This window comes from Thermobia domestica, chromosome 10 (assembly GCF_964235325.1).
Source record: "Thermobia domestica chromosome 10, izTheDome1.hap1.1, whole genome shotgun sequence".
NCBI classification, from domain to species: Eukaryota; Metazoa; Arthropoda; class Insecta; order Zygentoma; family Lepismatidae; genus Thermobia; species Thermobia domestica.
This window is the reverse complement of record NC_137463.1, coordinates 62566414-62593538: the sequence shown is the minus strand read 5'-3', so window position 1 is coordinate 62593538 and position 27125 is coordinate 62566414. Positions and strand designations below refer to the sequence as shown.

At 36.7% G+C, this 27125-nt stretch overlaps 1 protein-coding gene across 1 annotated transcript; it reads right to left on the bottom strand.

Moving 5' to 3' along the window:
• Window positions 1-15955: 15955 nt before the first annotated feature.
• On the bottom strand, window positions 15956-25504 carry LOC145661485 (uncharacterized). Its single transcript, XM_081726802.1, has 3 exons — window positions 25478-25504; window positions 24101-24313; window positions 15956-20233 (listed from the first exon to the last, which is right to left on the bottom strand). Exons 1-3 carry the CDS (start codon window positions 25502-25504, stop codon window positions 15971-15973), a joined length of 4503 nt encoding a protein of 1500 aa, XP_081582928.1. The 3' UTR covers window positions 15956-15970.
• Between the last annotated feature and the right edge of the window lie 1621 nt (window positions 25505-27125).

The window sequence follows — 27125 nt, the reverse complement described above, 5'->3', positions numbered from 1 at the left end:
CGACACCCTCAGAAAAACCTGGCAAATTTTCCACCCCGCTTCAGCGGCGTTTGACCCGCTTCATTGGGATTTGACCCCAATTTGAACTCGTACAGCATACACGTCTTTATGACGCTCTGTGGAGTTTGCATGTTCACTCTGTCGTTATGCAAGTTCACGGTGTAACTGAACTGCTACAACCAGTTAGTATATTGGATATACACACACCAACAACTGACCTTCGCCTTATCTCCATTCGCATTCAACTTACTGTGTGAGCGAATGGAACACAGACCTTTACAAAATGCGACTGAACGTTCTTGGTTACTTTTATAGAAGAACTGACAGAGTAATTATTATATTTTTCCATATTATAACATTGGAGATCCAGTTAACAATTAATAGAAATTATACTAAAAGCAATAAGCTTGATCAAGTCAGTGGAGAGGAAAAATTTAATAATAACAAATGCTTTGTTTTAAAATATTCATCATGTATCATCTAATTTATCTTCAAATATCTATAAAATTGATCTTTTTATGTTTAATGAAGGGCAACAAAATTCGTATTGTTTTTTCTGTTGTTGTATTCTGTGAGGAAAGTAGAATTTGGTATGCACAATTACCGTGTAGGATGGATTTTTCAATTCATTACCTTCGTTAAATGTATTTCCAAACTATCATGAATTTGAAGATAATGGCACACAAAATGTTTTACAAGTATATCTGTGCATGACAGTAGTGACATAAATTGAATAATTCATTTTAACTGCTATTCTATTCCATTTATGAACAATGTTTTTGGTAAGTCTGATATAATAGGTGTAATTTCAATAAAAAGGATATAAAATGCCAAGTTTCTGACGATTTCTATATTTCCGTTGTAGCTGCAACTGTTGGATACCGTACAATTAAATTTCCAGCTTGAAAACAGAAATAATCACTGGTTTTCTACAGAGCATAGCAACGTCTCTGACATGTTTCAAGTTTTCTCAGTGATTCTTTCTTGCAGTCGGTAAGACAATGTTCCACCTTTACGACTAGGTATATCTAATGTTGCAAGAAAGTTTTTTCGTATTTTCCGTGGGCAGCATGATAACAAACAAGTTATTGTTTCTGAAATTGTTCGGAAAGATGGAGAAACACATTCTGAGATGATGTATTTGAATGAAGAAAAACATGATATTTGAATAAGACGGCGAGGAGTCGTTGTTGAGGAGATGAAGAATTTCTCAGAATGAAACATCTCGACGGTGCCTTTGCTTTTCCGTTCCCTCAACAGCTACATGTTATATCTCATTTAAAGAATTAGTATATTCGTGTATCTGTTATCGAAAGTATTCAGAATCGCAATAAATTGATGCCAATATTTGGAAAATCAGGGCTAAGATTTATCACTAGGTATACTGGCCTGAGCCCAGGGGCGCAACGTTCTTAAGAGACCATATGGGATGGAAAGGTTTCATGTTTCACTTACTTTTATGATTTTAGTGAGTATAAATGTAGAGTAAAATTGAAAGAGAAAATTTCTTTGCCTGAAATCAAACTAATTTGTTTGAATATAGAAGAAACATAAATTTTAACAATCGAAATAGTTATTCTGTTCGTTTAGTCATCTTTATACTATTTGAATATTTACACTCTTACGGACGAAAATAAAAAACTTTTTTTTTATTATTGTTCTAGTTATATTGTAATAAAAGATACGCACTGCCGCTTAAATTTCTTAAACTAAATCATCTTATTCTTTAGTTTTTACTGAAACATTTACTTGGGAAATAAGAACAGAATTATAAGATGTTTTCAGAACACTTCTTCCGATGAAAACTTATTCCTAAATGCGAACTACTCGTTTAGGATTTAGGAGTTAGATTTCTGGATTTGCGGCACCGATGACCATTTAGCACGTCATGTAGATCTATGAGAGATGACGTCTCTGGGCGAGTACACAATCTGGGGAAAGGGAGGGAAGGAAGTGGCCTGGGACCTAAGCTAGGTACTACCCCGACAGTTGCCTGGTGCGATTGAGGAAAATCCAAGAAAACCTTCTTCAGGATGGCTGGTCTTGAGAACGCTTTTTACACTTTTTTGAACGAGTGCCCTTACCGAGAATCGAAACCCGGAACCCCTCGCACGGAAGGCGAGAGCGCTAGCGACTACGCTATACGCGGAGCCACGAGTAAATTATTTGTTGTGGAAATTATCATGATAAATTATTTATGCCATATACAATTGCGTCTATTAATGAAATATTAGTTCATGAAATTTAAGCAAAATAACATGAGACTTATTTATGAAAATTGTATTGGATAAATAAAAAAGAGCCACTCATCCCAACACTAAAATATCCATGGCAATATTTTCAGAAAACAGTACTTTTCCCAGATCACTTATAGAAAAAAAAAAAAAAAAAAAAAAACATGAAAATTTATCTCCCAGAGCAAAGTATTCCCTGTGTATTTCTTCTAAACAAACTAGTTATTCCGCATTATCAGGTTATTAATGAAACTTCGATTTATTAAATGTGAAAGAACATTTATGAGTCAGTTTTGAGAAAATCGTCCAAAAAACTAATCCCTAAAAATAAAATACCATTTGTGAATTTCGTTAAGATAAGTGACTTACTCCATACTTTCAGATTATTAATGAAACATTTATATAATACTATGACTATGGCTATTTAAAAAATATGAACAAAATTAATGAGTCACTTTTGAAAAAATCGCCCGAATACAAATCACTCCCAAAAGGAAACTATCGTTTCTGGATTTTCTAAAAGATGATTATACAGCAATATTAGATTGAAAATGAAATATTAATGTATGAAATATGGTTTTAAGAAAATATTACCTTTTTATTTTCACCATTCTGCAAACCACCCTTATTTGTGCGAGTTGGATTCAAATTTGCCTTTCCTTTGGAGAACATTTTACAAACTTTTAGTGCCGAATGTCGAACATTTTAGGTATGAACAATCTTACATATGCACAAACGGACATTCGAAGCTCACTCTTGCTTCACATAGGAATATGAGATATGTAATCTGTTGAGATTCTGAATTCAATCACTTTTATGATCACCGTACTTTTTTCTCTCCAAATGTTGCTTGAAAGTAAAAATAAAACTTAATATGTTATATAACTGGTTTACAGAAAAAAAGCGAGAATTTATAATTCAAATATTTCTTTGTAGCAGATTCAAGATGAAAATTCGCTAAAATGTATGCAAAAACGATGAAATAAGCTTTGCATATTATTATATGTTTGTTTCTCATTCACTATTGTATTTAAATACCTCGGGATAATGAGCAGTACTTGCTTTCAAACTGTCTGATGCACAATTGAATCTTAAACATAGTATTATTTTAGCAATACATCGTACATACAACTCTTTACCAGGTTCTGCTAAAACAATCTTGAGATGTCTTTTTTTTTTTTTTTTTTTTTAACTAAATGAGCAATATCTACACAAATTAATGTGCTACTTGAAATAGATAATTCCTCCTGGTAATCCCGTCTTAGGTAGGATGCAAAGACAGAAAATTCTGTGAATACACATGCATAGCTTCCCAATAAGGCCAGAGAAAAATCATGTGTAACTTCACGTGAAGCCACAACACCAGATCGTAACCATTCATATAGCAATATGACTGAAACCATATTTCTGAATTGGTCACTTCAATAACTGCCTGATATGAGATGATTTTCTGTGAATGCAATTACACACTACAATACATTCATTACTCCGGTAATGGACGAAAATCGATTATATCCAATGTCATGAATAATATTTATGTAATCGTGCCGTAACTTCATACTTTGTTTGATGAAGTGTTTGGATTGACTGTAAATGTGTGGAATTTGATTTTCTAAATAACGCATCTGAATGTGCTCGTCGTAGCGCAGACAACGATTCCATAAATAACAGAAATAAAAAAATTTTCAAGTTTTTACCTTTCTTCACCACAAACCCTCATTTTCCCATTGCATTGGACACATTAAGGAGGGAAAACGCAACGTTCTTCCATATTCCAATATACACACTTTTCCAAGTTACACTAAGCTAGTATTTTTAGGAATGTTGACTGATACCTATTAACTCTCGGGTTCGATTCCCGGCGGGAGCTCATTTGGTTCGGATTTGACGTTAAACTTTCGGTCTATTGCTTATACTTATTAGCTATTGTATCAGAAATACTCCAATGAAATGATTTTCTAAAATGTTGCTACGATTTCATACTTATAGTGTCAGTTCAGCATCTTTTAGTTTTAAATCTTCACTGCGGTAAAATATAAGGTTTCTTATGTCATGTTTTTTGTGATAGGCCGCAATCGAAGATGCATCCTACCAATCACCTGGATCTAACGAAATTTTAAATAGACAAAGTTACTTCTGCTGCTTCATTTTCTTGGTAATTTTGTAAATTAGATATCCTATCATTACCATGGGAAATGATAGGATCATTAACTTATCATCATTACCATTAACTCATGGGAAATTCCAAATGTTAAATCTATTATCTTTTTTGTACTTACATATTACTTTTGTATTCTTTTAATCAACCTACAAACGTCTCAATATTTTAGAGGAGGTAACAGGAATAGTTTTTGCATACGTAAAATATTATTTTTAACTTCTATGAAGAAAATGGTTTTCAAAGTAAAATCTTTGCTTTAAGAAAAAGGTTTTCAAAGTAAATAGGGTGCGACTGGTATGATTCAAGTTTTGGAAAAGGAAAAGAAACAAGTTTATCATATCAACAAACACTTTCGTCCTTTCTTAACTACACAGCAGGGGTATATTTAAATAATAATGAAATGAAGAGTGGACGTCAACGTGTGAAGAAAGTATCATAATATAGTATTAGAAAAGCTATCATTTATGGAAGAAGAAAGACAAAGAAACATTTCGCCACTCCCATGTAATGTGTGAAGTTACTTGGTGAAACATTTGAGAGCTCTTTCTAAAGTATATTATAATTTTGTTTCCGATATAATTTATTTACTCATATATTCGAAACTTTCTTCGAAAATAATGTAACGAAAGAGAAGGAGATGTCAATCAATTATTATAAGGATGTCCACCGAACAGCACAGTTTTGTCGATCTAGGTACTGCACATCTCCTGTTGAAATGCATTTATTTGCTTATGTCAATGAAACGAAACATCTGTGGGATAAATCAGGAGCCATTGCAATATAATCACAGGACTCTTTGAAGTCCAAATATTATCCGTGACAGGAACATTGTACTGAATTTAAGGCAAATCCATTGAATATTTTTATTATCTTTAAAGCTTTTACTGCAAGCCTTAGTATCACGGGAAAGACAGAAAATTATTCTACATATGTCACTGAATGGCTTATGACCTGACATACCGTTATCAATGGTTATCACAAATCTGCGAAATATGTGCAAACTCCTACTCACTTTTCTCAATTATATTCAATTTAACCCTCTTAAGGTCATCGGGTTCATTTTGAACCATTTTCGTTTTCAGTGCTCCATAATTCCTAATAGGGGAAACCTCCTAATATTATTGGCTCCCTGACAGTAATTGGCCATTTCGCCTACGAAATGATATATTAAGCATTGCTACGTCATCATTTCACCATGTTGATGCGGTATCTGTTTGTTATTTGTTCTTTTGCGTTGGTGGAGTGAGGTGATCACACGAGAAATTATGGCTGGTAATTCTGAAACACCTTCTGATTTACTGGTAAGTCTTACTGATTTTATAAAGAATTATTACTTTTTTGTGTTTGTGTAATTCATGAATTATTGTTGATTAACTCACTATTTTTAAGAATCAAGTTGAAGAGAGAGAAAGTTATTAACGTCTGTATTTTTACGTTATATTTTGTTTGTTTCGGCACTTATAAGGGAGTGGCTAATAGCTCGACTCGCAGTTTAGTTCAAATACAGTAATTAGTCAGCTATGCCACTAACTATGTTTCCTTCATTACAAATTATCTACAGATGTTTTAATTGAAGAATCAACGTTACGGTTTGGTTTGCAACCTGTAGTTTTCCTGCGTTCCTATGATGTATCTGTACAGTTAATATCCTAGGTGGCTAATAACTATCGTTAGCCTGGCTAATAACTATCACTTCAAATACTTCTATCATTTCATAATTATTTTTCAGTTTTGTAAATGCTGTAATGAATTATTCTTTCAATCAGTATTCCTACTAACATTTTTCAGGTCTTTGATCGCCGAATTAAAATGTCAAAAAGACCAAAATATTCATCTGAAGCTCTCAGGAACGAACTTCAAAAAGTTACAAATGAAGGAGTTACTAGAACCAAGGGTAACTATTTAGTTTAAAAGGAGGAGACCTGGACAACAAGAAATCATCTGCTCATCAGGCCGGCCCCCTAAATTTTTACCGGCCCCCTTAAAATGTTCACGCTTTCAAATGAATTATAATATAGTTGGATCGGGTCCCCCTACATTTTTGGACTGGCTACCGACCTGCCGCTCGTCACCAGTATTGACAACGGAAGAAGAAGATACGATAACTAGGTAAGAAAATTTTATGAAATATTTGTTTCAGTATGTAGGATAATATTTAAAATTTTAAAAAGTGTTTACTTTTATACCTCGTCTGCTATCCGGAACATTACTATCACTGTAGGCTGTCTCCACTTGCTCATTTTGGATTGTGGTGCTTCCGTCTCATAGTTTTACAGTTACAATGATATACTGTAAGTAAGGCTATCAGTTGATTTCTTTATTCTAATTAAGCTACAGGTTCTAAAATTTCGCCGTGATGTTTAAAATGTTGTAGACCCTATCAAACTAAATTTTTCTTTGAAAGAATAGATAAATAAAAAATTGTATTATTTTGCTAATTATCATTTTGCTTATTATCATTTAATAATGTCCCATGTTTTCCCCACATGATTTTGAAGGTAATACTATGTTTATTTGTAACATATGTATCTATCACATAATTATCGTTAAATTTAATATGTTTTACAAAGTTTCCTGAAACGCCACCCAAAATAAGAGAATGAACAAGCGACAGCCTCATATCAGCGAGCGCATGTGTAAGTGGAGATAATATACGAAAATGATTCAAAAACATATATATCAATATGTGTAAGACCAGCGGCGCAAATCTCTTTTCAACATTGTTGGTTACGGGTAAGACTGATATATATGTGTTTGTGTGTGTTCTAAAAATGGCACCCACACACACACACACACACAATAGATCAAAATAAAGCGAAAATATTATATGATTTAATACCCTCCGGGGCCTCCTTAAACCATAATGAGGGACAGTGGCGTATTTAGGGGGGGGGCTTTCGGGCTGAAGCCCCCCGAAATCTTACCTACTATAGTAAAGTATATTAAATATCTTGCAGAATTTTCACATTTTCAGGCAAAGCCCCCCCCCCCCGAAAGTTAGCAAAGCCCTCCCCGAAACAAAATCGTAAATACGCCACTGATGAGGGATCAAAGTTTCACTGCTCTACAAATCCATCAAACAGTTACATCGATTGTTATGGTAATAAGTAATGCTAGTGTCAACGCCTATTGAACTTAATTGTTACCTGGCAAGAATCGATCTAATTATTATTTGATTGAATAGTAAATCTAATCTATGGTTCTTTATTTGCGACGTTGTCACATAGTCCAATTCGCGTCTGCAGACTAGGCTCCGAAAAGTATATATATATATATATATATATATATATATATATATATATATATTCATTTTGACTTGTAGAATAGTGTTTTGTGGTCCGCTAGCTCCATTTTTAGAACACCCTTGGTAACTTTTGCCAAAACACCAAAAGAGTTGAGTTGATTTTGAGTTTAATGTACCTTCTCAGCAGTGAGGCTATATGAGACGTGGACCAACTGATTAACGTGGAATCCGAACCACATGAGCTCCCGCCTGGAATCGAACCCGGGCCTCTCACGTCAAAAAAAAAAAAAAAACACCAAAAGAATTGCACAGTGCTCTGTCGGTAAATCATGAACTGGAAAGAGAAAGTTTCAACTGCCACTGTAAGATATAATATCTAACAGTATTTTTTCTCTAATGTGGGGGGTTAACATCAGTTTTAAAGATATCACCTTGTAGAGGTATGGAAACCAGTCACTGTAAAGGCAGACAAAGTTTGAAAGATGTCACCTACAAGAATTTCCGTCAAAGTTAAGTCACTATCGTGGAATACTACTGTGTATAATGGGACTTTGAAGTAATAGTTGAAATTGAAGTGTGAAAAGTTTTAAAGTAATTGAGAAAATAAAATTGTGAAAACGCGGTTTTAGCCTCTAATTCACCGGTCCAAAGTAATCCCTTAGATAGGAAATTATTACTACTGATACCTCCTGCCGTCTGGTTTTCGGTAAATTTCCTATTTAAGTAGATTCCGGAATGGATTTCTCCTTGGAAAATAAATTACGAACAGTGGCGGATCCAGGAAAATAGTTTGAGAGGGGCTTCACTCAGAAAGGCTTCGTTTTTTCTTAAATCACTAGACTTTTGGAAAGAGGGGAGGGGGCTTGAAGCTTATACGCATAGAAACGACTAACATTAGATTTTTAAAAAGAAATCTTGCAATTTGGGTGGGCTTCAGCCTGAAAGCCTCAAACTCACTAAATCTTCCACTGGTTACGATTGGGATGATATTCTTGGACATAAAGAGCAACCAATGAAAATCAGTTCACGGAGATTTTTTTTTTTCTGTTCCTGAGTTGGCATTTTCGTTGGGCATGTGGTAAACTATCAGAATGTAGTTCCTGTGCCGGTACCAGAAAATACCCAGACCTAATTTTCTTTACAAATATCGGTAATTTATACTAAGTACCGATACCAGTATCATCATTCTAATATCAATATAGACTGTGTGCAGTTTTGTGAAGGAAGTGAAATGTACAAACACTGGAGGGAAAACATTGCACAGAAACATTATGTTCTTACGTTGAACATACATGCGATGCAAATTATCCTCACGTGTGGGGTTACTTTGCACCAAAATTTAAATTTCAATAACCATGATCATACTAAATGTTTACTAACGTACTTGCGTGAATGTTTTCTTTAGCTTTTATATGTTTAAAATGCAGTGTTCTAAATCATTACGTTTGTAAGTTAATGGTGATTTTCTTCAAAATTCCTTACATCTGGTGCAAAGTAACCACGTTTTACGCCATGTTTCTACTTAGGCATCCACAACTTTCCACATTAAAACTTTAGTACAATTGTTTTATAATAATATAAATAATGACTTCCCCAAAACTATGAAGAAAAAAATCAATTATGTATGACGCAACAATACTCTTATTTGTGCAAAATGATGAGGCTCAATAGCATTATAGGAATTAAACAAATAGTTGAAAATAGGCTAACAATAATTAATGACAAATTGAATGTAATGTAGTTTCAAACCAAACCTTTACATCATTAAGGTGAAATGGACATGCCAAGAGAAATCAATTTCATTCCTCTTTTGTGGCAGTCGGACGAAAATCTTCACAGTTATCCCGAGAAAGCACTTTTCAAATCGGATTATTGGGGGGGACAGTCCCCCAGTTCCAAGATTGGAGGGGACATGTCCCCCTCATCCCCCCGGGATTTACGCCAGTGTGCAAGACAAACATATAGAAGATGAATTAGAAGATCATCAACAATCTGGAACGGTGGTGAAACAGGTTTTAGGTATGAGGACTTTTCTTTTGCCATGTATATTGATAGATTGTGTGAAATCTTTATAGTCATCATCATCATAGGTGTTCTGCCTTTATTGGCAGGTCACTTGCCGTAGCTGAGAAGCTTCCATGCTCCACGGTCCTCCGCTAACTTCTTTGTTTTAGCTATGATCTTTCTGTTTCTATATCATCCATTAATTGTAGTCTTCTTCGTCCCCTCTCTCTCTTTCCCGCCACCATACCCTCTAGGACGTCCCTCATGATACAATCTCTTCTTAGGCAATGTCCCAACCAGTTTCTCTTCCTCTTCCTAATAATATCTAAAAGTGTTCTTTTCTCACCCACCATTTCTAACACTCTCTCATTCGTTTTGCGCTCGACCCAACTAATTCTTTCCATTCTTCTCCACACCCACATTTCGAAGGCTTCCAGTCGATTTTCATCACCTTTACGTAATGTCCACGTTTTCGCTCCATACAGTACAACATTCCAAACGAAGCATTTTATGAGTCTTTTTCTCAACTTTTTATTCAAGGTCACACAAAACATACTTTTCTTCCTCTTTCAGCCTTCTTTCGCCATTCCTAACCTTGCCTTTATTTCACGTTCGCACTTCATGTCATTACTAAGAATACTACCCAGGTATCGAAAACTATTCACTTGTTCTATTTTCTCTATAGTAGGTAGATTTTAAAATCTACCTAAAATGCTTATTATATCAAGGAAGTACTTACAACAGTCACTGGCAAGAGGGTGTAATAAAAGGGGATCGTAATATGAAATAAGTTGAGAATTACTAATCTACACTGAAGTATTCAGTACCCAACACAGCATAGTCTTAACTAGAATAAAATAAATGAAAAGATCGGTTGTAAGATCAAAAAAGTCTTAATAAATACGTTATTACACAATTTTGAAATATGTTTAAAATCATCTTTTAAAATGTTCAAAATGTTTAAACCATGTTTTTTTTCGTTTGTGTTTTAAAACACCTTTTCCATGTTTTAAACACATGTTTGGTTCGTTTAAAAAAAAAATCCAATCCTGGTTTGAAGCTTGTGGTCTGTACCCATTTAATCCAAATTCTATAGACTATTTAAATGTCTTGGCACTTCATCCGGAAATATACACGCTCCCGTAGAAAGATATACATGCGGAACTTAATTAGGGCTACCTTATGAATCATTCGCACACATGGTAGGTGAAAACAGATTGCAGGCATTTGAAGAACTAAACGAAAATTGTTGTGAAAGTGACTCTGGTTCAGAATTCTTTATTTTGTATCATTTATGGCTTTGCTTCGAAAAAGGATAAACGTAAAAACAAAAACTCTCGTAGTTATTCTGCAGACCGTGATACCCCTGATCTTCAAGTGATACTACAGGTAAGGATGAGCGGTGAAACATATGTAAATAAACTGAGGAAGCAGGAAATAATTCAGATGTAGCTGAGAATTGTAATAATTCTGAACTACAAAATATTAGCAAAGTAAGTATGGATTCTGCAAGTGGTGAAGCAGTGCAAAATTCTACAGCATCGTGTTCAACTAATATGCGAACTTCTACTTTACATATTTCCTTCAGTTGCCTGAAACTCTCAAAATAAAAGGAAAGAAACACGTTGAGAAACTTCCTTATACTATTACATCTAAATAATATAAAGATTGCTGATGAAGAATTGACTTACTAAAAAAAGAAAAGAATCAGAGAAGGAAAGAAGAAAAACACAGGGTCAGTTGAGAAAAAGTGGAAATGAAGGAAAAGCACAAACGACTGCTAAAATAACCTTACTTTTAAGTAGACAAACTGTTCGTACAGTTGTAACATAGTGTTACAGATGTAAATGGTATATAAATAACACTGATTACAAATAAGTATGATTAGTGTCTAAGGGTTTACCACAGAATGTGTATTCCGAAAGCTAATCGTATTCATATTCCAGATCCAAGTGATGGTGATGCGTTTCTATGTCAGAACTATTACTAGGAAAACAAAACAAGCAGTTCAGCTATGGAGAAGGACTTGGATGATATGGAAGACCTTCCAGATCTTGTTTCCACTTCAAATAAAAACATGTATGCTTAAGTTATTTCCTATTTGTGGAAGAGTGATTTGATTTAAAGAATTGTCAATTGGCATTGTTTCGAAAACTAACGCTTATTTTCATTATATGCAGTGGCATATTTACGATTTTGTTTCGGGGGCTTTGCTAACTTTCGGGGGGGGGGTGGAGGCGGGCTTTGCCTGAAAATGGGAAAATTCTGCAAGATATTTCATATACTTTACTATAGTAAGTAAGATTTCGGGGGGGGGGATTAAGCCCGGAAGCCCCCCTTCAATATGCCACTGATTATATGTAACTAAAAATCTATTAATAATAATCAATAACATCAAAATTTGTCACTTTCTGTTACTTTAGTTTGATATAAATCTTCCGGCTAAAGAAAATATGTTAGTTTATGGTATAATCAGTTGCAAATTGATTACTTGCATGCTTATAATAACATATACTATCATAATAGGGCACATAAGAATAGAATCTGTGTAACTGTGGTCTACAAAAATTTAACTTGTGCAAATGTCGCGTGGAAAAATGCAAATGACCACATGGCTAGTAACTAAATTTATCAAGGCCAATTACTGTAAAAAGTGGCTAATAACTGTAACTATTTGTACGTTTTCACTCAAAACTGTTTTTTGTATCTTTCTTTTATAGCATCTTAAAATAATTGTGTACCATTTTATTAAGAAATAAACAACGTTTCTAAAAACGCACATTGCATTCAGTTATTCTAGAAACTGTCTTGGCAACAAACGTTTAAACTGAAAATTTCGCTTAAGTGGCCAATGACTATATGGTTTCCCCTATCACCTAAACTTCTCATACTTCACGACTTTTATTACTTTTACTATGTTTGTATACATAATTAATATAATAGCCGTAAGTGTTTAAATTGGAGAGCTATAACATGTTTTACACTTAAGTCTCTGGGTCCAATTGTATCCATACAATTTACTATGTAAATCTTATTCTGTGTTCAGACTATTGCTCACTATGATCACGCGTTACTTTGGTAAACTCTTTTACCACTTTTGGACGCCGGCGGAAAATTTCCCACACAACGGGGAAATTCATAGAGGCGTCAGAAATGAAGGGGATTTCTTTGAAACATAGTAAGAAATCGGAAAATTCTCGCGCACTTCGCTCATTTGTACAGTATTTGGTCAGAGGTTATTTACTCTGGCGCCCTTGCTTTCACTTTCCCCCTGTATCCAGTGGCGCAAGCACATATTTTCGTTTGGAGGGGCAAGTATTTGTGTCATTCATGGATGTTGTAAAAACTTCTGCTTATGTAGGAATTGGTAGAGCAAATTACTGTCCAGAATCGTTTCCCGCTACCGATTGTTTATTATAAAAATCCTTTATAAAAAGTATTTTACAGAAATATTTCAATAATCTAGTAACTTCTCTAATATTAGGTAGGATTTGATGTCCTCCTCTAATATTAGGAGGATTCCTCAGTAGCGAACTACGTAAGAGGGTGTAGGACAATCGCTGCTCCACTGGAAACAGAGAGGGGATTGAGATCCCGACAAAGCTCCTTTTCAAGTTGGGGCCAGGTTGTGATTAGGAATATCTTGCTGCTCCATTGCAAGTAGAAAGAGAGGTAAGGTTTCCCACAAGGTTCCACTGCTAGACAGGAGGAAAAAGGAACCGTTAGCTCTACTACAAGCTAAGGCTTTGGGTTTGGGTGAGGTACTTCCTAGGCTCTACTGCAAGCCAAGGAAGGAAATTTGGCTAGTCGAAACCTATAGCTGTCCATGGAATCCCCTCGGTTATACATGCACTCCAGGTGAGACGGTGGTGCTGTTGTTCCCTCGTCTTCATGTATCTCTACATATTTTCGCAGATATGTTTGAAATCCTTCCATTTACATCATAAAATATAATATTTCAACGTACAATTTCAGATTTATTGCATATTGGTATGAGTACGGATTTGCGCTCCGGGAGAGATGTTGAATCAGTATTTTGTATAACGGATTTTGTATAACATTATTTTATTTTATTTGGCCTGTTTTGACTTACAATGTGGAGAGTAATGTTACATAGTATAAATTTAAAATGTAGAATGTAATGATATTTAGAACAAATATACATATTGTTAAAAATAAACGCAAAAATACTGAAAGAACAATTGGATATATTCTGTTTAAAATCATGCTCTGAGAAAATCTGATTTGCTAAGGCGATCTCTGTTCTAAAACTGCCTGATAACACTGCGTGAGAATTTAACGGCAGAATTTCGAATCACATTTCACCGAAAATGAAAATTACTTCATTATTATAAAAATTGCAACATAGGTTACAAAAATACATTTTATATATATTATTAATTAGCAGAAATTGCGTTAGTTTGGTGAGAAGAGGGTGGTTACAGAAGGAAGATTTCTTCCGGTGCCTTTCCCGGTGGAAGCGTTCCTAGCATCGCTGCTCAACTAGGATTATTTATTTTGGTGTTGTCTAAGTATTTTTAACAATGAATTACGTAAAGCTATATGTTAGAATATGTGCATAGGAATACGAATGAAATATCAGATAAATTTACTATGACACTGATAAATTTACTGTGATAATAAGGTACTATGACACTGATTGCTGTAGGCTCTGAACGTCCCAAATTGCATGTATAAATTTGTACTGCGACATTTCTCAATATGAAGGAAATAAATTTTGCTGGAAATTTTGTTATCTTTGTTGAAAACCGTCTGGCAGCAACCTCAGCACCAGAGTATTGGGGCTGGTGTATTCAGGTAACTCCGTGTTAAGTGGGTAGTAGTAAAACTTCAGGGAACTTTCTGATAGTGACAGTGTTAAATGGGCGATCTATCGGATTTCCAAAGAGTGGCAAACTGTTGGCGTTTTGATATGTGTTGCAAGCGTAAGGAAAGTAGCAAATGTGTTGGGTATGTCGTAAGGAGAGCATCTAAGGTGATGATAACCCAGAAAACTGATGATAAGGCCATATAGATGAATATGTACAGTTGAATTTGCTGGATGTTTCTAATAATAGCTCATTCTCTTGAATCAAGTACGTTAAAAAATATGCGATCACGTCACCAATAGAAAGTGCCATTGCTTAGATAAATTTTAAACTTATCTCTTTTATAATAATTTAAGGATGCTCAATCCAACAAAACTAATTTTAAACGTATCAATCCATGGGGTCAAATTTTGGATATTTGCGTTATCGTTTACGTCGATGATAAAGTGTGCTTTTATAGATACATTGATAATTGCACTTTTTATACTAATTTTGTATTCTTATAATATATATTCAATATATATTTCGTATCATGTATTTCTTCCTAATAAAAAGTATAACAACGATAAAACAGTGAAATCAAGAATTTGATTGATTGATTGATTGATCTTGAGTTTAATGTTCCTTTCAGCAGTAAGGCTATATGAGACGGGACCTACTGATTAACGTGGAATCAGAATCACGTAAGCTTCCACCGGGTATCGATCCCGGGACTCCCACGCCAAATACGCGTATGCTAACCGCTTAGCCATGAAGGAGCTCACGAAACAAAATAAATCCAGTTAAGTCTGGATTCTTTTATTTTAGCGTAAGTGGTGCCTGAAAGACAACAACTGTGAGGTCAATTTTCTCGTGCTCCATGGATGAATATCTTTAAAAGCATCTCCTTATGATTCAACGCCTTCACGTTAATACAAAAAGTCCAAACCTTGAAATTAATCCATGTTTGGGCAGTTTCCATTATTGACATGACCGAATATTCTTTTAATAATAGTTATCGAAATGAAGTTTAGATCTTATACATAGGTAATAAGTAACAAGTCGAATTTCGGAATAAACCAAATAGTGTTTAAGTAATTGTTTACATGAGGACAATATAATTTTATCTGAGATATTCGAACTTGAGTCAGATATTACACCTATCAAAGAGGAACCCCAATCAACACAGATACCACCACACAGAAGCTCTCCAATAAACTAGTTTATAGAAAGTGCCCAATTCAAACCAGAGACAAAATATTTTCATACTCATTTATGGACACTAATACCATTTTTGATAAGTATTATATGCTTTTATTAGAAGAGTCGAATAGTATTTACAATTTCTTCATTTTTGTTTCCCATTTCGGTAAATTTATCAGCATTTATTACGTCAAACTACAATATTTGTTTCAGTCTTAAATAAAACACTGATAGTAGTGAGAAACAATTCTTTATTTAGATACATATATGTTTAAATGTACAATGAAGCATAACATTTTATTGTTTTATAACGATTTTAGTTATCTTCATCACTGTCATAGTATCTGTCTGGTCTATTTAAGAAAAATGGTCTTAGTAATCCTGGTAAGCGATTGAAGAGCCTACTTAGAATACCATGATGTTTGTTGTTTTCTGGTTCCAGTACAAAGGGCCTGTTCACAAAAGGTCGAGTATTATTTGGGACGACGACGATTGGTCCAACAACCAGCGGCCCCACATCAACATCCGAGTCTTCTTGAGATTCAGAAGACGTCAATATAGCATTTGCATTTGCATTATCTTGAATTTCTCCTGTAACAACTTCTGTACTTACTGTAGATGAACCTAAACGTGTTTCTGTCGTGGTTTCAGCAGCAGTAGAAGCAGAAGTTGATATAGCTGCCTCTGTTGTTGAAGACACAATTGCAGTTGTTACTTCTTGAGTAGTATCAGTCACCTCCGTTGTTGATGTAGATAGTCCGGAACTGGACTGTGTACTAGAAGCTGATGTTGAGGTTCTAGTTTCAGTTGTTGTAGACGCAGTTGAACTGCCTTCTGTTGTAGACGTAGAAACGTCTGAATTTGTAGAAGTCAAAGGAGAAGTCGCAGTACTGGTTGCTGAGGTTGAAATTTCAGTGGTTGTTGAATGTGTCGGTGGATGAGTTGGGTGCGTTGGATGTGTTGGATGGGAATGATGGTGACCATTATCTATCCTACCAGCAATGGTTGCCGCGGTTGTAGGAGCATCAGTCACACCTGGTGTGGATTCTGTTGGAACTACAGTAGAAGAAGCAGACGTTGTATCCGTAGAAGGAACTGATGTTGTTTGTACAGCTTGAGTTGTTGATGGAGCCGATGTTGTTACCGTAGTCTCTGCTTCTGTTGTAGTTGGTACTGGTGATGTTTCTGTAGTTGGTGGTTGGGTTGTAGATGGGGAAGTATTTTCTTCAGTGGTTGAAGGAGTACTAGGCTCTGTGGTGGGTGCTGAAGGTGTAGTTGTTGCCTCGTCAGATTGGGTTGTTGATGGAGAAATCGTAGTACTGGCTTCTGAGGTTGAAATTTCAGTGGTTGTTGAATGTGTCGGTGGATGCGTTGGGTGCGTTGGATGTGTTGGATGGGAATGATGGTGACCATTATCTATCCTACCAGCAATGGTTGCCGCGGTTGTAGGAGTATCAGTCACACCAGATGTGGATTCTGTTGGAACTACAGTAGAAGAAGCAGACGTTGTTATTTCGGTGGGTTGCGTCGTCGGATTCGAAGTTGTTATCGTACTGCTGGCGTCTGTAACCGTAGAAGGAACTGGGGTTGTTTCTACAGCTTGAGTTGTTGATGGAGCCGATGTTGTTACCGTAGTCTCTGCTTCTGTTGTAGTTGGTACTGGTGATGTTTCTGTAGTTGGTGGTTGGGTTGTAGATGGGGAAGTATTTTCTTCAGTGGTTGAAGGAGTACTAGGCTCTGTGGTGGGTGCTGAAGGTGTAGTTGTTGCCTCGTCAGATTGGGTTGTTGATGGAGAAATCGTAGTACTGGCTTCTGAGGTTGAAATTTCAGTGGTTGTTGAATGTGTCGGTGGATGCGTTGGGTGCGTAGGATGCGTTGGATGGGAATGATGGTGACCATTATCTATCCTACCAGCAATGGTTGCCGCGGTTGTAGGAGTATCAGTCACACCTGATGTGGATTCTGTTGGAACTACAGTAGAAGAAGCAGACGTTGTTATTTCGGTGGGTTGCGTCGTTGGATTCGAAGTTGTTACCGTACTACTGGCGTCTGTAACCGTAGAAGGAACTGACGTTGTCTCTACAGCTTGAGTTGTTGATGGAAGCGATGCTGTTACCGTAGTCTCTGCTTTTGTTGTAGTTGGTACTGGTGATGTTTCAGTAGTTGGTGGTTGGGTTGTAGATGGGGAAGTATTTTCTACAGTGGTTGAAGGAGTATTAGGCTCTGTGGTGGGTGCTGAAGGTGTAGTTGTTGCCTCGTCAGATTGGGTTGTTGATGGAGAAATCGTAGTACTGGCTTCTGAGGTTGAAATTTCAGTGGTTGTTGAATGTGTCGGTGGATGCGTTGGGTGCGTTGGATGTGTTGGATGGGAATGATGGTGACCATTATCTATCCTACCGGCAATGGTTGCCGCGGTCGTACTGCTGCCGTCTGTAACCGTAGAGGGAACTGATGTTGTTTGTACAGCTTGAGTTGTTGATGGAGCCGATGTTGTTACCGTAGTCTCTGCTTCTGTTGTAGTTGGTACTGGTGATGTTTCTGTAGTTGGTGGTTGGGTTGTAGATGGGGAAGTATTTTCTACAGTGGTTGAAGGAGTACTAGGCTCTGTGGTGGGTGCTGAAGGTGTAGTTGTTGCCTCGTCAGATTGGGTTGTTGATGGAGAAATCGTAGTACTGGCTTCTGAGGTTGAAATTTCAGTGGTTGTTGAATGTGTCGGTGGATGCGTTGGGTGCGTTGGATGTGTTGGATGGGAATGATGGTGACCATTATCTATCCTACCAGCAATGGTTGCCGCGGTCGTACTGCTGCCGTCTGTAACCGTAGAAGGAACTGATGTTGTTTGTACAGCTTGAGTTGTTGATGGAGCCGATGTTGTTACCGTAGTCTCTGCTTCTGTTGTAGTTGGTACTGGTGATGTTTCTGTAGTTGGTGGTTGGGTTGTAGATGGGGAAGTATTTTCTACAGTGGTTGAAGGAGTACTAGGCTCTGTGGTGGGTGCTGAAGGTGTAGTTGTTGCCTCTTCAGATTGGGTTGTTGATGGAGAAATCGTAGTACTGGCTTCTGAGGTTGAAATTTCAGTGGTTGTTGAATGTGTCGGTGGATGCGTTGGGTGCGTTGGATGTGTTGGATGGGAATGATGGTGACCATTATCTATCCTACCAGCAATGGTTGCCGCGGTTGTAGGAGTATCAGTCACACCAGATGTGGATTCTGTTGGAACTACAGTAGAAGAAGCAGACGTTGTTATTTCGGTGGGTTGCGTCGTTGGATTCGAAGTTGTTATCGTACTGCTGGCGTCTGTAACCGTAGAAGGAACTGGGGTTGTTTCTACAGCTTGAGTTGTTGATGGAGCCGATGTTGTAACCGTAGTCTCTGCTTCTGTTGTAGTTGGTACTGGTGATGTTTCTGTAGTTGGTGGTTGGGTTGTAGATGGGGAAGTATTTTCTTCAGTGGTTGAAGGAGTACTAGGCTCTGTGGTGGGTGCTGAAGGTGTAGTTGTTGCCTCTTCAGATTGGGTTGTTGATGGAGAAGCCGTAGTACTGGCTTCTGAGGTTGAAATTTCAGTGGTTGTTGAATGTGTCGGTGGATGCGTTGGGTGCGTAGGATGTGTTGGATGGGAATGATGATGACCATTGTCTATCCTACCAGCAATGGTTGCCGCGGTTGTAGGAGTATCAGTCACATCTGATGTTGATTCTGTTGTTACTACAGTAGAAGAAGCAGCAGAAGCAGTTGTTACTTCCGTAGGTTGTGTGGTTGGAGCAGAAGTTGTTTCCGTAGTGCTGGCTTCTGTTACTGTAGAAGGAACCGGTGTTGTTTCAGCAGCTTGAGTTGTTGATGGAGCTGAAGTAGTTACCGTAGTGCTTCTTTCTGTAATTGTTGTTGGAACTGGCGTTGTTTCTGGAGCTGGAGTTGTTGTTGGAGCCGATGTTGTTATAGTAGTGCTTGCTTGTGTTGTAGTAGGAACTGGTGATGTTACTGTAGTTGGAGTAGTGATTGTTGAAGGTGGAGGAGGAGTTCCTTCAGGTTGTGTTACAGTAGTGCTAGGAGTAGAAGTTGGCGCTTGTGTTGTTGATGGAGTAGTATTTTCAATAGTTGTTGAAGGAGTTGTTGGCTCAGTAGTAGTGATTGTTGGTTGTGTTGTTTGTGGAGGTGATGTTGTTGTTTGCGTAGATTGAGTTGTTACGGTAGTAGTAGTTGTAGGTGCAACAGTTGTTTCTGTAGTTGTTGATGAAGGGGGAGGTGGTGTTCCTTCAGGTTCTGTAACAGTAGTAGCTTCTGTTGTAGTAGTAGTAGGAGGTGGTCGAGTAGGAGGAGGAGAATGTGTATGGTGACCATGGTGATGATGATCTCCGTGGTGATGATGGTGGTGACTGTCATGATCACGATCATTGTCTTCTCCGCTTTCACTGCTACTGCTGTCACTACCACTAAATGATGACTCATCGCTCTCTCGTAGTCTCTCTTCTAGATCTTCTATGCTGTCTTCAATTCCTCTGTGTCCCTCAAATTTGTCTTTCAGAAAGCCGAAAAAATCTTTAATTTTCTCTGGCAAACTTCTACTCACTCCACCATTAGCCTAGAGGAGACAGGCGTTTAATTAGCATTAAAATAATTATCATTTTCACTTCAATATTTTTAACAAAGCTTTGACAGGAACATCTATTTGAATAGTAAATAATTTGCATAACAATATATTGTTATTTTAAACCATGCAGTAATACCAGTATAATTGAAAATATTTATGCTAATTAAGATTAAATTTGCTCTTTTCTTTCATTCGTGTATTGTTCCAAATGGATAAGCTTCATTTCTTTAAAACAATCAAAATTATGCCAAATATTGTAATACAAATCAGTATTTTCTTTTTGTGCGGATTATCCTAGTTTACATAAAATGTAATATGTAATGTATAATATCTTTCTTAATAGTATTACGAGGCCTATGTGAGAAATAAAGGCAGAAGCTAAAGAAGACAATGCCTGGAGAATATGACAGAAGGATTATTGTGGTTGATATACAAATACAATACTTGGTTCGTTTTCGATGTAGTCACCAAAAGGTCGAGACGTTTTTGGTAGCGAGACACAAGTTTCCGTATACCATGTGTCATGAATCAGACTAATTCCGTAGCGCAGTATTCAGTGTTTGGCAATACAGATCTGCTCTAATTGCTCGTTTAGTTTCAAGATTATACAGAAATCACACGGCCTCTCTAAACACGTTACCATGATTTTATGAACTGGCGGTATTTCTTTGTTTCTTCACTTTTAGAGAGGCAGATTACTGACACTCCATTGATTGCTGCATCAACCTCACAGTAATGTAAGATATGTAATTGCGGTACGAAATTGTGTTACGCCACACTTTGGGTAAAAATCTACCAATCTACCAATTGTTTTTGTATTCTCATCCGTAATAATCTTAACAGACGGTAAGAAATTTCAAGAGATGTTATAGAACAGGTGTTATAAATCTATGTTGTCTTAAATATGATCGTAAACATTTCATGATGAACAACCTACGTCACGTATTGGTGCAATACCGCGAAAGCTAGTACAAGTAGTGTTAGAAAACTTGAGAGAGAAAGGTTCTTTTTATATAGACAAAAAATGTGATATTGAATTTTTAGTTTAGAGCATTGAAATGGAATATATTGGTCATGGTGATGAAGGAAATTTGTTGGAAGGAAACAAGTTTTAGGTAAATGTATCATTTAAGAAAATAGTGTAGCTTAACAGTATGTTTCTGAAATTTAACTTTCCCTCCTTCTTGAAGCGGTACTAAGTTAAAAATTTAACAGTATTATTGAAATAATAAATTAATACCTGATTGGATGATCCCTTCCAAGTTATGAAGGATATTTGCATATCTGAACAACGACAATTTTTACATATAACAGATGTTACATGTAAGCGCTACATAATGAGTGGATTTCGAAACATAATTCTTGAATGAATGAATGTGCAGTCATCTACATAAGTTATTACGCATCCCTAACTGCTATAACTGAATTAAGTCTGGTTTAATAACTTAACTCAAATCATATACGACTCGATAGGTGCAACCCACCTTACATCTAACTTTTCAAGCAGTTGGTAAGTCCTTGGTGCGTCGAAACAGGCTTTTGCTGTGGAACCAAAATAGGCTTTTGCTGTATAATTGATGCATATTTTAATATTAACAGCTTATTAAACGATAACATTTTATTAATACCTGACTATTACATCGTATTAAAGTTCGTCAATTGCCATTCCAGCGAGCAATAGTAATTATTTATCTCCAAGAAAGAACAGGTTTTGCTGTATGAAAAAAGGTGCAATAATATAATCAATAAGACATTTCCCTACAACTGGGCGAACCCCTCCTTTCGATTGCTGCTCTGAGGGTCATCCAGCTCTTTAAAATGAATGTCTTCTACAATCTAACCAACTAAAGTTGCCACATTAAGTACGTATGTTTTGAAGTCAGCAATAGTCATTGTCGATTTGTGACGTAGCAGTAAGGTATTCGTAACCAGAACAAGGCAAAAAAAAAAAAAAAAACTAGCATAAAGAAGCTAAGATAGGAAGAATTTAATGAAACTCATAGCTTCAGAGCTGTACGGTTACTCATGAATGCGTGATAAGTAAATACAAAAAAGCATTGACGTTCAGGTTTTCCTCCACTCCACATAAATCTTAGACAGGGAGTTCAACGCTTTACATAAAGTATAGAAAATAGCACTAACGACTTATCAAACGCTTTTGAAAGTTTCTCGGATTCATCTTATGCTTGGTCGACCTTATCTGTGGATTTCAAACTGAAGGTTTTTCGCTACTCTCATAATGATTTGCTTTTGATTTTGGCTACGTTTAAACACATTTTAAATATCGAAATCTCAGAGGAAACATATTTGAATGTACTGAAAGAGTAATGTATCTCTTCAATGTACATTGAATTTTCTGAAATGAAGTCACTGATGTCAGAATCCTATCTACAGGGCTTATCATAAAAATACGTAGAATGATGTGTTCCCGCAGACGAGGACGGCTGCAGTGAAACTATTTGTGACGGGAAAGGTGGTAAGGGCATAACAAACGTAACAGTGTGCGAATCGCTCCTTAGCCGAACGCCTATTTTATTTCACGAATTCATAATGCCATAAAATGAAATGAAATCTTTGAGTTCTACATCCCAGGATTATGCCTGCTAGGCTAAATAAAACGTTGATAATGAGAAATGAATGGAAGTAATGGAATGAAGAAAGCGGAAGGAAACGGAAAACCCCGAGGAAACAAACAGACATAGTGTTTGTCCACCACAGAGTTCACTGGGCGCGAGCTGGGATCGAATCAGCGATTCCATACAGCAGAAGTGAACGCTCTACCACTGAGTCACCGCGACCCATTCATGACGCCACGTTCAGAGGAGCAAGAATATGCGATAACATTTTCAGTCATGTTCGGAGACCATGAACGTGATTAAGGATGAATCAATGTCCCAAGGAATAGTTTTCCGCTTGCACAAGATGTTTTCGGAGCGTTTAGAGGAAGTTAATCACTCGTAAGAGACTAGACGTCCATTAACGACACAGTGCGAGGAAATCGAAGTAACTTTTTGTTTCTTGCAGTAACGTAAAATGGAAATAATTACAACACATAAAACTAAAACTAGCCATGTATTACAATTCCTAGTAAGAGCTTATGTGACTTACATACCACGTTAAGTTGTTAGCCTTCGTGGCACACAGTTTTGGTTCTGAAAGGGTTGCTAAAATCAAATTTAAGAAATAATTTTTGTTGGTCTTAAATTTGTTTTTATGAAAATTGCATCTTTCTACACACATACGTATCCTTTCTTAGACGTGCGAATCGATCTTGCAAGACACATCAGTAGCTTTTAATTCGAACATTAGTATATCATGATGAATCAAGACTGTGATATGATAGAGACGGTACTGACAGATGAAGCCTAAGAAGATTAAAACACACTATTTTTATACATACGTTTGAAGGCAGATCTTGCATTTTCTCTCTGAATGTTGTGAGTACTTTCCGATGGCAATATAACGTTGGTAGATTGTGTTGTTAACAGCATGTTATAAATCCGTTCCTGTAATTAATCTTGTTGGTGCATATTTATAAAAATATTTTTGAAGTATCCAGCTCTGAATATATAAAAAAAATATGTAACGTAAAACTTACGGGTAAAATGGAAAAACTGGTAACCTTACTCTGTACTAAAACCGAAAGAAGTAAGAAAACTATGATTTACGGTTGGAATATTTATCTTCGTAGAGTCAAAATGACAAGGAACAGTGAGAATCTATCGTTTTGATTAAGTGTCACAAGAATAGGTTCAATTTTCCCACTTGAACCACTATTTATACGATGGTGCAAGGGCTGCGCTGGCTCAGTGGTGTGCCGGTGGGTGTAGCCGAGCGGCCTGAGGCGTTAGGCTGATGATCGTGAGGTGAAGCCCATTGGGGGTTCGAGTCCCTCTGTAGTAGCAAGGGTGGAATTTTAACTGTCCTCGATGTTTCTGTGTTCGTGTCCCTGTCGTGTCTAGTAGCCCTGAAAAGTGGTTGAAGTAGTAAATAAGTCAGGAAGTTTAAAAAAAAAGTGGTAGAGCGTTCACCTCTTGTACATGGTGTCCCTGGTTCAATCCCAGCTTGCGCCTAGTGAAATTTGTGATGAACAAACAACTTGTGCATGGATTTTCTCTGGGTTCTCCTGTTTTAACCCACTTTCTTCATTCCACCATTTCATTCATTTCTCGTCAGGCATAATCGTGGGACGAAAAACTTAAAGATTTCATTTCCATACGATTGTGCTAATTTTTTTTTTTTTTTTTTTGTTCCAGTGTTCAACTCCATAGAACAGAAAACCGATGAGAGATCGTGAGGAACAGCTCTAATTAAATTAAGACAAGGCCATTGAGAACAATGAAAAATACTTTGTCTGTACAAAAATAAGCTTAAGAATTAACTCAACTGTTATCCCTCAATTCAGACAGGAAGAGGTGAATATCTATTATTTAAGTTTCAATAGTGTATGTCATAGAGAAAAAGGGTAATAGAAATTGGGAACCGTGTTTTTAAAATATGGAGTCAAGATTCCAAGGATAGATTCTATTTCAAGTCTTGATCTCCTATTACTCGTACGAAGTACGGGAAGAACAAGTTTTAATGAGCATTACCTTTATACTCTCAAGTCTGTGGCTATTTGTGGAATATAAGAGTTATTCGTATTGGCAAACTTCTGTCTTCCTAAACGCAGATGGAAAAGGGCCAAGCGGAGCAACGCAAACGGGCATATATGTTTCTGTAGGTTAAATGCAAGAAAAGAAACTGCAGTTTGGTCTAGGCGTCAGTAAATATTTCTTTTAATTTTATATAGAGATTGAAGTTGAATTTAGTATTTCAATTCTTCCAGGCCAATTTTTGGATTCAATATTGATTTCTCCAGATTGAAATTTGTGAGACCTAGCGGAAAATTGATTTTGATACGAATTTAGTGTAACAACAACAGGTTCCGTCACCTAGTTTGCCTGCGTACTGCAAACGGAACTAATAACCTACTTCTGCCAGTTTTAATAGGAATGTCCATAATTTGGAAATGTACCACAGTTTAACATTGTGAAACGAAATTCGCTTTCTAGACAAAAAATTAAAAAAAGGTATTTCAGTTTAATATCCCACGACTATACTCTTTATGTTAAGCCACACGATCATTTAAGGCAAGTTAATGATGATGGAATAATTGGTAAAATGGAAAAGCGGGAGGAAACGGGAGTACCCCGAAAAAACACACGGGTATTATGTTGTCTATCACAAACGTACTTGACTGGAGATCAAACCAGGGGCCATTGGCATCACAGGTAAGTGCTCTACTATTTTTTAAATAAAAATATAACTGATTGACCTAACGTGCTTCGTTAACTTGTTTAACTACTTATTACAAGATTAATACTTATAGTTTACTCGCTTTTTATTTCTTTAACTCACTTTTCCAATAACCTACAACCAGGAACACGAACACAGAAACATCGAGGATAGTTAAAATTACAAAAAGCTCTCTCGCCGGGAATTGAGCCCAGGACCCCGTACACTAAAGCCGCACGTGCTAGCCATTAGATCGGCTTGGGTATAATCGTCCAAACTGAAAATTTCCTCCCGCAAAAGTGTTCGAAACTCCTTGCCCAGATCTTGCTTTCCCAAAGATAGGAAGGATTATGGGTTTCTAGAATTATTGTGAGGAAACGGATTTCCAGCACTTCATTTGGTAGCTTGCACTAGAGGTCTGCACGCGCCGGAATTTTCAGCCTGGGTCCGGCCCGGCCCGTGACTTTATAATGTGAAGCCCGACTCGAGTCAGAAATATGTTTTAGCATTTAGATCCGAGCCCGGCCCGAGCTCGTGTGTTAATCAAATGAGCCCGAAATAAGTCTGAATTACAGAAATTTAATAATTAATACAAAATTGTATTTTTATTTACAGGAATTACAGCTTCCATTTTGGAGTTGGGGGCGCGGTGGCTCAGTGGTAGAGCGTCACCTCCAATGCTTGGGGTCCCTGGTTCGATCCCAGCTCGCGCCGTGTGGATTTTGTGGTGAACAAACACCGTGTTTTCCCATTTCGGCCCACTTTCTTCATTCCAGCATTTCATTCATCTCTCATCATCACGTCTCCTTTAGCCTACCTGGCATAATCGTGGGACGTTAAAGATTTCATTTCATTTCATTTTCCATTTTGCAGTTGTGCTCCAAGAGTTCTCCAGAAAGAACGGTCCGATAAATATCATTGTACAGTATATTTACAATGTTAGGCCTGAAAAGGCCCGAGAAATATGATTGTATATTTATAATTTTACGGCTCGAGCCGGGGCCGGGCCCGAAGTGACATACTGTTTGCTTTGTAGGCCCGAGTCCGGCCCTCAGGTCGGGTCGGGCTTAAGCCCGCGGGCTTAGTCCTAGCCCGTGTAGACCGCTAGCTTGACCTCAGTGTTTTAACACAGGATCATTCCATATCTGTTTAACCCTCCAAACTCAATTTTGTCCTTTGAATCAAAACCGAAATAACAATAATAATAATAATAATAATAATAATAATAATAATAATAATAATAATAATAATAATAATAATTATTATTATTATTATTATTATTATTATTATTATTATTATTATTATTATTATTACTTTAACGGAAATTTAACGTTTTAACATGTGCTTGTTTATTAGAATTCCCGAAAGCGTCATTATGGTCTAGCTAAAGGTAACGGTGTTATATTCAATTAAAATTGTTGTCCTAAATATTTAAAGAACGCAGTCTTCACACTATAACTCACCTTATTGCCACTATTTCTAGCAGTTCTAAACTGATCCCATCAGTTTCATCATTTTTCTTATTATCATAAATATGCCGATAATACAATGCCGTCTTTTTAGAGATTGTGTAATTTAATATAGTAAATGTCATTATTTCAAGACA